This window comes from Hypomesus nipponensis, chromosome 4, assembly GCF_054491055.1.
Source record: "Hypomesus nipponensis isolate SF chromosome 4, ASM5449105v1, whole genome shotgun sequence".
NCBI classification, from domain to species: Eukaryota; Metazoa; Chordata; class Actinopteri; order Osmeriformes; family Osmeridae; genus Hypomesus; species Hypomesus nipponensis.
The window spans coordinates 12,231,384-12,245,796 of NC_140364.1; the positions used below are offsets into that span (position 1 = coordinate 12,231,384).

General features: G+C 47.0%; 3 protein-coding genes across 4 annotated transcripts; 2 read left to right on the forward strand and 1 right to left on the reverse strand.

Annotated features, from left to right (window-relative positions):
- Positions 1-271: 271 nt before the first annotated feature.
- wasf2 (WASP family member 2) lies at positions 272-6,770 on the forward strand. Of its 2 annotated transcripts, XM_084697157.1 has the most exons (10): positions 272-400; positions 1,605-1,768; positions 1,882-2,016; positions 2,937-3,090; positions 3,343-3,460; positions 3,577-3,698; positions 3,808-3,966; positions 4,087-4,538; positions 5,166-5,325; positions 6,168-6,770. In XM_084697157.1, exons 2-10 carry the CDS (start codon positions 1,636-1,638, stop codon positions 6,172-6,174), a joined length of 1,440 nt encoding a protein of 479 aa, XP_084553283.1. In that variant the 5' UTR covers positions 272-400; positions 1,605-1,635; the 3' UTR covers positions 6,175-6,770. The 2 variants fall into 2 exon arrangements, with proteins under 2 accessions (XP_084553283.1, XP_084553284.1); XM_084697158.1 differs by having other exon boundaries at positions 5,166-6,770.
- A 668-nt stretch (positions 6,771-7,438) lies between these two features.
- gpr3 (G protein-coupled receptor 3) lies at positions 7,439-8,428 on the reverse strand. Its single transcript, XM_084696493.1, has one exon. It carries the CDS (start codon positions 8,426-8,428, stop codon positions 7,439-7,441), a length of 990 nt encoding a protein of 329 aa, XP_084552619.1.
- Positions 8,429-11,267: 2,839 nt separating this feature from the next.
- On the forward strand, positions 11,268-13,029 carry cd164l2 (CD164 sialomucin-like 2). The gene is made up of 6 exons (XM_084696993.1): positions 11,268-11,349; positions 11,690-11,776; positions 11,977-12,054; positions 12,194-12,229; positions 12,334-12,493; positions 13,011-13,029. Exons 1-6 carry the CDS (start codon positions 11,268-11,270, stop codon positions 13,027-13,029), a joined length of 462 nt encoding a protein of 153 aa, XP_084553119.1.
- Positions 13,030-14,413: the final 1,384 nt, after the last annotated feature.

Below are 14,413 nucleotides of genomic sequence, written 5' to 3' on the forward strand. Positions count from 1 at the left end.
ATGCGCCTAATCTAGCTGTGTAATGCCAGTCATACTTGGGATGCGTTCAAACCCGCTTTGTGTCTTGTGGAATGTGTAATTTTTGCGCACCCAACGTTGCGTACTATGGTACGTAAACTACGGACAGATGTTAATGACCATGCAGGGTGGAGTTACGTGCTTTACGTCTAAATACCAGTGTCGTCTTTTTCAGATGTGAATTGACGTGAAGATAAGCCAATAGACGTATTGAATGTAAAAGCCTCGACCAATCAGAAGTTAACAAACTGGAACTTGTCAGCGTTCTGCCCAGACACTCCGTTTACAGTAATTGCTCTGTTTCTACACGGAGTCTTCGAAAACTAGAGACAACATTACAACGAAACTGGATTAACGGACGGTTGTCTTGACAGTTGTGACGGTAGGTTAATCAATTTCAATCTGTGTTTTTTTTCTAGTGTTGGACTAATATATTTGTATCCGCCCGATTTTCAGCCAAAGGAGAGGCGCTTTCATCTCACTTCCTGTTCTTGCTGATATGACAAGGCCCTGAGCCGAAGTTTCACGTCAGTCAGTGTTACTCGAAATGTGTTGAAAATGTAAACTACTTTAGCCACATCGGTTTCAAAAAGATATTTAGATCAATTGACCATGACCTGTACTTTGAGAGAATATGAGAAAGCATCCATTAAACTGAACAAGCGCCACTACAAACATAGTTTTCAGTCTTTTGCTTAGTCTACTACTCTTTCAAAACAATGTAATGTAGTAAAATGGAGCGAAGCGTCGTGGTTCACTGACTGTGGTATGCATTATAGTGACATTTCTGGAGGAGTACTTCGTATTTCTCAAAAATCCACTCTTCTAAGTACCCTGTGTCCTAATGCACGTCAAAGACTTGGATTTCATGTTGATCAAGTCTGCAAGGCAGATGCATAATCTTTTTAGCGCTCATGGTAATGGGAATCGGATCAATAGGCACTTTTTGTTTTCTGAAAGAGATCATTATCCAGCCACTACGCCTATGTGCTAAAGTTGGAATGGGAGTTTTCCTTGAGGCGCCCTCCTCTGGATGCGGAACGCCGCCAACGGCTGGAAATAGGAAGTTGGTCTGGTTCGTTTCCGATCCCTACCAACCTTTTCTTTAAAGTCTACTCAAAGTAGTAATAATGTGTCTAAATTGGTCTAGCACCAGTAAAGATATGACACATTTGTCTATATTTACTTCTCATTCAGACTAACTCATTGACGTGAGGGGACGTTAGTCTAAGGGTAATGGACCTGGTTCTAGCTTCTAGTTTTGGTTCTGCTTTAGCTTAGTCTGTCCTTGTGTTTTTCTAGTCTGTCTGTCTGGGTGTGACATCAGGGCAGTTGCCTGTAACACTCGATGTCTTCTGAATTAGAGGCTAGAACCGTGGAATTTCAGTGGTGTGGAACATAAAAGCAGTCTGCAATACATGTTTATATCATCAAGACACGTTTATTTTAGTCCATGCTCCGACAAAACAACCACTTTGTTGAAGTGGTTACATTCAGTGCCACCATCACGTTTGCCTATTATGGTGGGTGTTCAACATGTCTCCAACTCCCCCCCTCTCTCCCCCCCCCCCATTCCCACCCCACAGGGACACTTCCCCAGTCCCCTCCTGTCCCATCATGCCTCTGGTGACAAGGAACATCGAGCCGCGTCACGTGTGTCGCCAGACTCTCCCCAACACCATCCGCAGTGAGCTGGAATGTGTGACCAACATCAGCCTTGCCAACATCATCCGACAGCTCGGCAGTCTTAGTAAGTGTGTGTGTGTATAGAATAGGTTTCTCTGTTGCCATGTGTGGTGTGGTGTGCTGTTTGTTAGAGTGTATTGGTTGGCCTGTAGGTATAATCCGTGCTTGAATGTGTAGGTAAATATGCAGAGGACGTGTTTGGCGAGCTGTTTGTCCAGGCCGGGGCGTTCGCCCTCAGAGTCAACACGCTGGGGGAGAGAGTGGACCGCCTGCAGGTTAAAGTCACACAGCTGGACCCAAAAGAGGAAGAGGGTGAGCCACACACACAGACACAGATCGTTCTTACTAACAGCAGAGTCCAGCCATAATTGATAAACAGATGGTAAGCGAGGCAATATGCATTGAATCTTTCTTTAGTTGTGCTGGTGTACATCAAAATTCTGGAGGTCTGACTCTCTCTCTCTCTCTCTCTCTCTCTCTCTCTCTCTCTCTCTCTCTCTCTCTCTCTCTCTCTCTCTCTCTCTCTCTCTCTCTCTCTCTCTCTCTCTCTCTCTCTCTCTCTCTCTCTCTCTCTCTCTCTCTCTCTCTCTCTCTCTCTCTCTCTCTCTCTCTCTCTCTCTCTCTCTCTCTATGTCTCTCTCTATGTCTCTCTATGTCTCTCTATGTCTCTCTATGTCTCTCTATGTCTCTCTCTCTCTCTCTCTATGTCTCTCTATGTCTCTCTCTCTCTCTATGTCTCTCTCTCTATGTCTCTCTCTCTCTCTCTCTCTCTCTCTCTCTCTCCTGTGTCTCTCTCTCCTGTGTCTCTCTCTCCTGTGTCTCGCTGTCTCTCTCTCCTGTGTGTCTCTCTCTCTCTGTCTCTCTCTGTCTCTCTCTCCTGTGTCTCTCTCTCTCTCTCTATGTCTCTCTCTCCCTCTCTCTCCTGTGTCTCTCTCTCTCTATGTCTCTCTCTCCCTCTCTCTCCTGTGTCTCTCTCTCCTGTGTCTCGCTGTCTGTCTCTCTGTGTCTCTCTCCTGTGTCTCTCTCTCCTGTGTCTCTCTCTCTCTCTCTGTCTCTCTCTCCTGTGTCTCTCTCTCTCTCTCTATGTCTCTCTCTCTCTCTATGTCTCTCTCTCCCTCTCTCTCCTGTGTCTCTCTCTCTGTGTCTCTCTCTCTGTCTCTCTCTCTCTGTCTCTCTCTCTCTCTGTCTCTCCCTCCCTCCCTCTGTCTCTCCCTCCCTCCCTCTGTCTCCAGTGTCCCTGCAGGCCATCACCACCAGGAAGGCCTTCCGCAGTAACCTTATGCAGGACCAGCAGCTGTTCATCAGGACGTCTCTGCCCATGCCCATACAAGAAACCTACCTGACCTGCAACGAGCCCCCACCTCTCAACATACTCAGCCAATACAGGTAAGAACACGCACACATACCTTACACACACACATGTTCTCTCTGAACACACATACTGTATAGTCTGTACACTCACTCTGTGAGCACACACCGACACACTGTCTGTACACTCACACTGTCCGTCTCTGAACACACAAACACACACACACACACTGCATACACCCGTTCTTTGAACACATAAAAACACACACACACACACTCTCCCTGAACACACACACAAAGCCTCTCTGATGTGGTGAATGTCCTCCACAGAGACGATGGGAAGGAAGCTCTGAAGTTCTACACAGACTCCTCCTACTTCTTTGAACTGTGGAAGGAGAAGATGCTGCAGGACACCAAAGACATCATGAAGGAGAGACGCAAGCACAGGGTAACACACACACACAAACACACACAAACACACACACAGAGGACCTCGGGTGACTCTCTTGCTGTCAAACACTCGTGTCTGTCTGCCTGTCTATCTGACCGTCTATCCCTGAGCAGAAGGAGAAGAAGGACAATCTGAATCCCCGGACCCTGAACCCTCGGAAGATCAAAACCAGGAAGGACGAGTGGGAACGCCGCAAGATGGGGGAGGAGTTTGTGGTGCCTAAACACGACCTGGGGTGAGTGGATGAAAAGATCAACACACAGAGGGAGAGGGAGCTCTACGACTGGGCAGGAGAGGGAAATAACGTGGGTGTCCTGGGATGGGTTTTAATTCCCTGTGTGTAGGAACTCTCAGGAGGGCCTGAACGGCAGTATAGGGTCTGGAGAGGACTTTAATTCTGACAATCTGGAAATGAGCACAGGCTCCTACGCCTTTGAGCCAGGCTCCCCCCTCCCCCCCCCTGCTCCGGACGACTTCCTGCCCCCCCCACCACCCGACACAGGGTAAGGACACCCGGTTTAGATCGCTCGATCTACACCTGTGAATACGTTCTTGAGTTGGCGTGAGTTGCAGTCTGCTGTGTCAGGGTTTCTGTTGTTGACCTGAACGACTCTCATTGGCAGGTATTCTGACGGAGCATCAACCCAGAAGCGTGGAAGCTTGCTAAGCCCCACCCACCCACCGCCGGCCCCTCCCATGGCATCGTCTCTTGCTGGCTCCCGGCCCAACCTCGCCCCACCCCCTGCCCCTCCTCCTCCACCTCCCTCTGGCTTCGGGGAACCGCCCCCTCCTCCTTTCTTTGACTCCCCTCCCTCCCCCCCTCCCATCTCCTCTTCCTACCCCTCCCCCCCTGCCCCTCCACCCCTTCCCTCCATGGGCTCACCCCCTCCTCCCCCCTCTCTGCCCCAAGGTGGTGGCCCCCCACCTCCACCTCCTCCCCCGCCCCCCCCAGGTCCCCCTCCTCCCTCTTCGGGGCCCCCTGCACCCACTCCTGCCTCCACTGGCCCTGCCGCCCCCAAAGCCCAGGCAGAGCCTGAAGGCGGTCGCAGTGACCTGCTCCAGGCCATCCGACAAGGTAGGAGTCACTCACCGTGAAAGGCAAGGCCATGGATGGACAGCACGCATATATATGAGCCCACTACACTTAACTAGCATGTTAGCAGTGATAGAGGATCATATCAGTAGCTCCTTCACACATGTTTATGACTGGCAAGTGGACACTCTTCCGTGTTGCATGTCTATGTGTGTGTCAGTCAGTCTGCGGAGTTCCTCTGACAGAGAACACTGTAACATTTGCATTTAGCAGACGCTTTTATCCAAAGCGACTTCTTAAAGAGAGCTTTACAAAGTGCATAGGTCACTGATCATAACAACGAGATAGCACCAAACATAGCGGGTAACCAAAACATGAAGCATACATTGTGAAAACTAAATAAGTCCCAAAGGGAAGAACCCTAAGAGCAAGATACAATTAAACAACATGAACCTCAAAGTGCAAGGGTGTACCTTCGGAAATATCAAGACAAACGAAAATATATTACACAGCAAGTACAATAGTTTTAAGTCAGTTACAACTAACCAACAAGAGCAACAAGTTCCTCTGACAGTGAACCCTGTAACGCACGCGTACACGCACTGACACACACACACACCCGCACACACACACACAGCCAGTAACTCGCCTTCGCCGTCTCTCCCTCAGGCTTCAACCTCCGTAAGGTGGAGGAGCAGCGTGAGCAGGAGAAGAGAGGCAACAACGACGGGGGGAACGACGTGGCGGCCATTTTGTCCCGCCGCATCGCGGTGGAGTGCAGCGACAGCGAGGACGACTCCTCGGAGTTTGACGATGACGAGTGGTCCGAGTGAGCACAACTACTTCTTCTTCTTTTTCTTCTTCACCACCATCATAGTCTTCCTCCACCTCATTCACAAAGAAAACACCCCAACCTGTTGCGGTTCCGAGTTTCCAGGGAGTTATGGAGTAGAGGCCAAAGATTATGTGAGTTTAGTGTGTGTGTCTCTCCCTACTTTCCCAACCAACCAGAGGCCCGAGACGATTTGATTCTGTTGGTCTGAGATGTCAATTGTAGTGTAGAGGCCTCGAGACAGCAGCGAGTGTTGTTCTTTATCATATTTCATTAGCGGTTCCATGCCATACCTTTCCTGGGCCGATGAACAGTCAAGATGGGGCATGCATGAATTTACATAGGATGTGTGTGTATGTTAATGATGTTTATATATATGTGTGTGTGTGTGTGTGTATGTGTGTGTGGGGGGGTGCCTGTATGAATTGTTCAGTTACTTCTGGGTGACATCACATTCACTTAGTAATACTAGTGGTTAGTCATGTGCTCCTGTACAATTTTTCGTATCATGAGCTTATTTCACTGAGAGTGAGGGAGCTCAGACAAGCATGTACACACATATACACACAGTTCTTAATATTATTATTCGCAGAGTAAAATGCTGATGTAAATGCAGTTCCATGTATTGATATAGATTCATACAAAACATGCTTGCGCACACACACATCATGCATAAAATACATTTACCGAAGATGGTGTTATTGATCATGATCTGTATTATCTATTTAATCCTGCATACTGCAATCTGTTTAAGACCAAGAGCTTACACTTTCATTTTCCTTTTTCCTTCCTTTAAAAAAAAAAAAAAAAAATGGTTGTCATGGGAACTGTTGCCTTAGTCACTGAGGGACTCATTCCACAGCGGGGCTACGTTCAGAATGGCCAATCGTTCAGAACCGTCTACGTCCCCTGGCAGCCATTATACGAACTAGCAAATGAGCTAGTCCCTGTGATGCCAAAGCCCCTCCCCTTCTTAAGTGCCTTTTGTTTCTTACATAGCTTTGGGCCAAAGTTGCCTTAAATCACAGATCTGAGATCAACTAACCTTTACCAAATCACAAGTCTGAGATCAACTAACCTTTACCAAATCACAGGTCAGAGATCAACTAACCTTTACCAAATCACAAGTCTGAGATCAACTAACCTTTACCAAATCACAGGTCAAAGATCAACTAACCTTTACCAAATCACAGGTCAGAAATCAACTAACCTTTACCAAATCACAGGTCAGAGATCAACTAACCTTTACCAAATAGCAAACATAGTCATTGGTGGGCCAAACAAACTGTGTCTTAAGGATTAATTATTCTTGTTCTTTTATTTTAAAGCCAAAGTTTGCCTTGGTTGTATCAGCTGTTAAAAGTGTGTGCTTATCCAATGATGTGCCTCTTCTGTGTCTTTTCTAAATGATAAATCGTACAATAAAGATCAAACACAATGAAGTTGCTTGTATTTGTGTGCTGTGAGGACAAATGGAGCAACTCACTTCACTTTCCATACAAAATATTTTTTTTAATTTTCATTACAAAACATGAATTTGTTTATAAAAAAAAAAAAAACAACATTGTGCAACAAGAACTCACAATCAAAGTGCCTTTCGATGCGAATAAACAAACACTGTGTTTTTAGAAGAATTCAAGTATTTTCATTTGGCTCTGACACAGTAACGACACAAGAAAACATTACAGTATCAGTGTTTGAGCTCCTCGGCATAACCTCCCTCCATCATCATCACTATAAAGTGCAGTTAATTTAATCCATAGATATTTGGATGTAGATATATAGGATCTCTATGTCTGAGTTCCAGTTGATTGAGAATGAGGCACGAGTTGATGAAACAGTGTATTGGACCCCTGTGATGACGGTCAACCATTTCAAGACATCCGCCGGCCGGCAGAACAGATCAAAACGTTCTGATTGCTTTTGAGGCTCAGATGAGATTCCATCTGATGGGGACATGTGCGAGTGGCGTGTGTGTGTGTGTGTGTGATCGTATATCTATGGTTGTGCATACTACAATGTCTGGTGGTACAGAGGTACGGTGCTTTGTCAAAACGGGGCAGCCCTAGGGTGGCATTGCCTTGATGACGTCACTTCCGGCTCCAGCTCCTTACACGTCCGTGGGCTGATGAACCTGCTCTGAGTGTCTGTGAGGGCAGCAGGAGTGGACCAGCACCTTGCGAATGTCTCTGTTCCTCAGGCTGTACAGCAGAGGGTTCAGCAGGGAGCTTCCAGCTGCCGGGACCAGGGTGGCGTAGGTGTAGAGCGGGGGGCTGGACGCGTCTCCTAGCAACCCGTAGAGGGAAAAGGGCATCCAACACCCCACGAACACGCCCAGAATCACAGCCAGCCTGGAGAAGCCCCGCCCGCCGCTGTGTTTGCTTGCGTATGGTTGGTGCTGGGGCAGGAAGTGACGCTGGGTGGCGATGGCGTGGGCGTGTCTCCTGGCGACGCGGCAGATCCCGGCGTATAGCTGTAAGGTTACCACGACGACCACCAGGAAACCTCCACACAGCAGAGATAAGTATGTCCGGGTTAGGGGTCGAGCAATGGAGCAGGAAGTGACGTCATCAAGGCAATGCCACCCTAGGGCTGGCCCCGCCCCTATGATACATGCCCCCACCCAAACCAGACCTAGCAAGAGAGCAGCACAGCGCCGTGATTGGCCAGAGCCATAGGTGAGGGCGTAGCTTAGAGACAGGTATCGGTCCAGAGCCACGCCCATCAGACTGCACAGGGAGGCGGTCAATGATGTCACCAGCAGTCCTGAGATCAGCAATTCTGACCAATCACTAGGCTCCACGCAAAAGAGGAAGAGGAAGTGTAGGATTAAGGCCACACCTGCCAGGAGATCAGCCAATCCGAGACTGGCAAGCAGCAGGAAGACAGGAGCTCGTAGAGAGGGATTGGCTAAGATGATTGTCACGACCACGGCATTCTCAGCAGCGATGACAGTTCCGGAAATACACAAGGCCACGCCCCAAACACTGAGAGGAGGGGCTTCAGGGGTCAATGGTGGATCTGATTGGTCCACAAAATGGAGAGGGGATGCCCCGGAGAACTCCTCCCACTCCACTTCAGAGGCATTCAGGATCATCATTGGACTTGCACAGGAATCTGAGGAGAAGAGAGACAAGAAATAATAGGTTAGCACTGTAAAACCATGTTTCCCACTACAATCACTCACCACCCCTTGTGGTTGAAGAGGAACCTCTAGTTTTCACATGCAGAGACGAGGCTGAGGCTTTGAAACAGTTGTCTGGGTTACAGGACTTGGGCTCAGCTGGTAAAGCAACCATTCAATCTCTGTGCATCAGGAAACTACAGTCCAGGTGGGTATATTTTGGAAAGAGGTCAGGTCTCTTAACCACACAAATGTCAATAAAAAGATAATTGAGTCTGGTTGTTTCTGGTTATTTAAATACTTTGTCCTTTCTGCTACTGTTAAAAAAAGATCTTACTCTGTGCACTACTTTACTCTCTGCCCGCTCAGGAACCACAGCTATCATCGCATCGGAAATGCCGGTTTCGAATGAATAAATAACATGAGGCTAGATAAGAGATCGCGCGCCCCCTCCGGTCGACACGTCAACAGGAAATATCTCATCACCTCGCATCCCACAGTATGGGGATACCCTTGTGCGTGAGGGGTGTTGTGTAAGAGATATGCAGCTCCACTGCACCAAAGGAGACCACGACAGGCACACACGCACTTAAAATACACACACACACACTGTCTCACAAGCTAAAGCACGCACGAAGGAGAACGTAGCTTACCTCAATGTACACTTGGAATCCAATGTATCAGTTCCGTTGAGCCACTATCCACAGATAGAAACAATAAAATCTGTTGTTCGGCTGTTTCTGAAGTCTTGACAAGAGTCACGGTATCTCAAACAGTCTTGTTTCACTGTCCCCATCAGATATCAGTCCCTGTTGTCTGGCTGCGATTCCTCACCGTCGATGCCTGTCGTGCAAGAATGGAGACTGGACTTTCAGCGCTCGGGTGCATTCACTAGATTCTAGCTGACGTCAGTGACTAGAGATTCAACCAATGGGGAGCTGAGATAGAAATGTGCGAGTAGGGGGGTCGCGAGTAATTTCATTCAGAAAAATGCGGCATCTTACAGCCCCTCCCACTGCGGCTCATTCGCGCCAGTTTTCCAGTAAATTATATTTGGTATTCATCGGACACCCCCCCCCCCCTTTCCGAGGACAGGGTCAAATCATGAATGGAAAATTTCTAAAGTTAAAGAGTAAAAACATGACTGAATTTTGGGGTAGAGCTAATGTCGCTGTCCAAGGTGCTGAAATCGTGGCCATTCTGTAACATGATGTGAGACAATACTGCTTTCCTGACAGAATGTGATGTGTTCATTTGGCTCTTCAGTGTTTGTAAAATCCAAGTTTGCATAATAGGTTGTCTGCACTTAGTTGTCTAGAAGCCTAGTGGCACATTCTTGTCAGACCACCACATATAATTTGAGCAGGCAAATTACTGATGTCCTTAATACACACCTGAGACCACCTGAGACCAAGCATACTAGTTTAATAATTCATGTTCAAAAGAAATCGTGTCACCTCAATGTATGCTGACATCAATTTTACTGAGCCTACGCCACCGGCTAGCGGGAACTCACGGTTTCCCCGGTCTAAACGGTGCGCGTAGGCGATAGGCTGGTCTGTCGTAAATGGTCATATACCAATGCGCATAGAGAGAGGGAATCTCGTCCTGTTGCACCCATATAAGGACAGCACCTTCCGGTTCTCGCCGGTAGAATAATGGATAACAAATATATCATCAATCCGAAGCGACGTCACAGAGAATCTGATCCGATGTGAAATTAGGCTGATCGATATGTAAACAATTTTGGCTTTATGTAGCATTTGCCAGTTGTTTATAGAGGACGGAGGACTGCGGTATTTCTCGCGGTTATCTAACCTTGTCAGAAACCCTCCTGCTCGCCTCCGATACTGCAGCACGGGCTGTTGTAAAAAAAAAAGAAAAACGTGTAGGAGTGTGTGGTGGTGGTGATAGTATCTCAGTAATATCAATAATATTACACTGTTTGAATTGAGGTTTGAATAGAGGTGGGCATGTGTGGATGAGTCCATACCGTTACATTACATAATTATCTACACATCCGTTTGCAGATCATTCATGAAGAGCAACGTAAATAATGAGTAACGTAAATAAATTAGAGAAGCTGGCTTAACTGGGAAAGTATACAGTTACATTATAATATTCATGGCAAAATCCCCAACTCCTAAAGTGTACAACAGGAGTGTTGTCATTCTCTTGCTTGGTGCAGATGGACTTATATGTTCCTATATATCTGACTGCAACTCTCACTCCCTTCAGGGTCAGGCCTACATGTTCATGTTGAGATACAGGCGCCAACATGTGGGTGTGCGTTGATGTGCATGGGTGTGCATGTCTGATGTGAGTGTGTGTCTTTCTCTGTATGAACGCTGAGGTGAACAGGTGTCATTCTGTCTCGTTAGTGGTGTGTGTTTCAGGAGGGCAGAGCTGGGCAAAGTGGTTGCCGGGTAACTGGGTAGAGCAGGCTTCATGTTACAAACTGTCTCCCCTGTCTCTTCATGTCTCAAACTCACACCAGTCCTCTCCTCTTCCCCACTCTCCTCCTCCTCCTCCTCCAATTCCTTCACCTTTGAAACACAAAGAACAGTCCTTCCTTCCTCCCTAGCTCAGACTAATCTGCTAGGCACTGAAGAAGAAGAAAAAAAACGACCTAGAGCAGACCTCTGAAGAATTTGGACGAGAAGCGACCGAAAGCGATTGAACTGACACACACTGGCTGAGGCCTGGTCAGCTCCGGATCTGAAGCCTGAGCGTTCAGACTGTAGCTCCAGTCCAGCTGTGTCAGTCTCCAGGGGTCGGTCAGTAGTCCATTGAAGGTCAGTTGCTGGCTGGCAGTATGCAAGGGTTCGGACTGAAGACCCTCGGCCCCGTACTGTTGCTTCTTGCAATGGTGACCACCTGTCACTCTCAGTCTTCAGGTAGGTGTGTGCGTGTTTTGTCTGTTCTACAGTTGTTGTTGTTTTGTCAGTCTGATGTGTTTCTGGAATGTGTGTGTTTCTATCCGTGTTTCAAACATTAAGAATGATATTTGACAACCCTTTGATTGGATGAGGATTTCCTGGAATTTGATTCTCATCTTTCACCTTCTGGCTCCCCAGGCCCCACCCCTCATCCCCTCTCCTCTTTAATCTACAAGGATCCTAAAACTGTGTGTGTTAGGATTAAAACCCATCCAATTCTTCATTTGGTCATTCTGTTAGATATGTGATCTACACAGTTAGTCACTCTGTCTGATTGATATTAATGTCTCTCCTTCAGACTGTTCTCAAGCTGAGTCATGTGACCTATGTGTTGGGGACTCCACCCTGAACTTAACAGGCTGCGTCTGGAGGAACTGCGATAGCGGTGACACACACACACATGCACACACACACATTCATTCTGACCTCTGATAGAAATCTGATCCTCTTTTGGTACTGTAACACAAGCCATTCTGGTCTTTACCAGATGTGTGAATAATTGATTATTCCAGGAGAGCTACACACATACACACACCACACACAATCCAAAGAAAGTATATATAACTGTGTCTCTCTCCTTCTCAGATAATGACACAGGGTGTGTGTCTGACGATGTTGACTTTTCAAACTGTAATGTGACTAACGATGCAGCCATGTGCACAGGTGAGAAGCACCACATTATTCACAAATCTACATCGTCTCTCATCGCTTATTTAGTAAAACACTTTGTGTGTGTGTGTTTATGCGCGCGCGCGCGTGTGTGTTTGTGCGTGTGTTTATGCGCGTGTGTGTGTGCTCTCAGTCGTGGAGAACGCAGCCGAAGGGAAAGATGACTCCGGTGAGCCCTGACATCCAAACAAACCTCCGCCCACTCTTTCAAACTCCTAACTTTTTTTTACCAGTTGTTATTGCGAGATGATGTAGGCAGGCTGTTCCACGCAGGTTCAGACGACCAGAGTCCTGCTGGCTCAGAGTTCTCCCAGGCTAAGTTCGACATGTCCAGCTTCATAGGAGGGATCATCCTGGTGCTGTGTCTCCAGGCTGGAGGCTTCTTCGCCATGCGCTTCCTCAAATCCAAAGACAACAGCACTTACGATCCCATGTAAGGATGTGTGTGTGTCTGTGTGTGTGAGGTGTGTGTCTGAAGAGGTGTGTGAAGAGGTGTGTGTGTTTGTGTGTTTGTGTGTGGGAGTTGTGTGAGGTGTGTGTGAGGTGTGTGTCTGAAGAGGTGTGTGAAGAGGTGTGTGTGTGTGTGTGTGTGTGTTTGTGTGTGGGAGTTGTGTTTGTGTGTGTGAGGTGTGTGTATGATTTGGTTTGTGTGAAGAGGAGAGTGAATGCACAGGAACGTGCTCATGTGTCCTTTGTGTGTGACTTTGGTGTGACTTGGTTTGTGACTTTGTGAGTTGTGCATGTGCTGCTTGCGTAATGGTGGTTTATCAGGGTGAATCAGACTGCATGTCTGTGTAACAGTGACCTCTACTGGTTGCAGATATGTAGCACCACAACAGTTTGGCGTCATTGCACATCGGTTGTCATCAGTCTCAATGTGACACTTCTGTTTTCTTTTGTATCTGTGTAACTCACAATGACTCACATTCTCTCTGTTTCCTTCTGTACAGAGAGCAGCCGCAGCCATAAGGACAGAGAGGGGATGAGAAGGGGATGTGGAGTTGAATGGAGGATGAGAGTGGAACAGAGGAAAGAGTAGAATCATCGTGCTGTCACGTTAAGATTAGAGGCTTTAGTTCTGCCGGCTGTCACGACTGTGTGTTTATAGTATGTGCTTCAGTGTGTCCTTACAGTGAGATTCCACGTGCAGACAGACTTTCGACAAATAATCAGACACTGACGTCCTAACAGACAAGCATGCGTTTCACAGACAAACTGACATTCTGACATTCTCTTGACCTTGGTTTGAGGTTTGTGTGTTTTCTGTATCATGACATCTAATATGTTTAATTTATGCCATGATTAATTTATACTTACGTACGTTGTGGTATATTTTCGTTCTGATTTCATGTCAATGTTCACATTGTATTCTGATTCATATGAATTTAACCTGATTTAATTTAATAACTAGGTTCCTTAGATTAGATTACTGGACTCATGTCAATGTTCACATTGTATTCTGATTCATATGAATTTAACCTGATTTAATTTAATAACTAGGTTCCTTAGATTAGATTACTGTAGCTCAGTTTAGCTGGTTTGGTAGTTGAAACGCTGCATTGAGTCAGGAAGTCTCTGGCGTGTCCTGTATTGCTGTGATGGCATCCAAATAAAGATATTGCTGAAAGTTCTAGTGTTTCTTGTTTTCTAGTGTTCTATTGCCAAACAAAAGATCGCACCTGACACTAGGGAGTCAGGTGGCTGAGCGGGTAGAGCATCGGGCTGGTAAGATTGCCAGTTCGATTCCCAGTGCACATGACGTGTCCTTGGGAAAGGCACTTCACCCTACTTGCCTCGGGGAGAATGTCCCTGTACTTAATGTAAGTTGCTCTGGATGAGAGCGTCTGCTAAATGACTAAATGTAATGTAAATGCAATCCTATGCATTGTGACGTCAGCATCACGATTCAGGGAGGTGTGAGGCCAACTACAAACAAGAGTAAAAGAACGACATAGTGCATAACAACAATGTAGCAAAATAAGTAAGTATTAAATAGTGAATAATAATATGACTGAGTAATTAAATATATTGCACAGATTTTGTGTTTGGTGGTCTACTGGGAGCAAAGCTGGTTGTCCAGCCTGATGGATGTATGGATCCGTACATACGGATGTGTGACAGGGTCAGAAAAGCCGCAGAGGGCTACAGAAGGGGTTCAGGAGGGCTGGGACAGAGACACTGGGAGCTCGGTTGGCTGGCCATTCAAGCAGCAACAGAGCCAGCCAAACCGGAGAGCTAGCTCCAATGGCTGCGCATAAAAGGGAACCCACACACAGTGACAGGCTGGCTGTCTTCCAACTCTGCTGACAAAGAAGATAGAGAAGATCTGTCCTCCTCCTCCCCCTCATGCCTG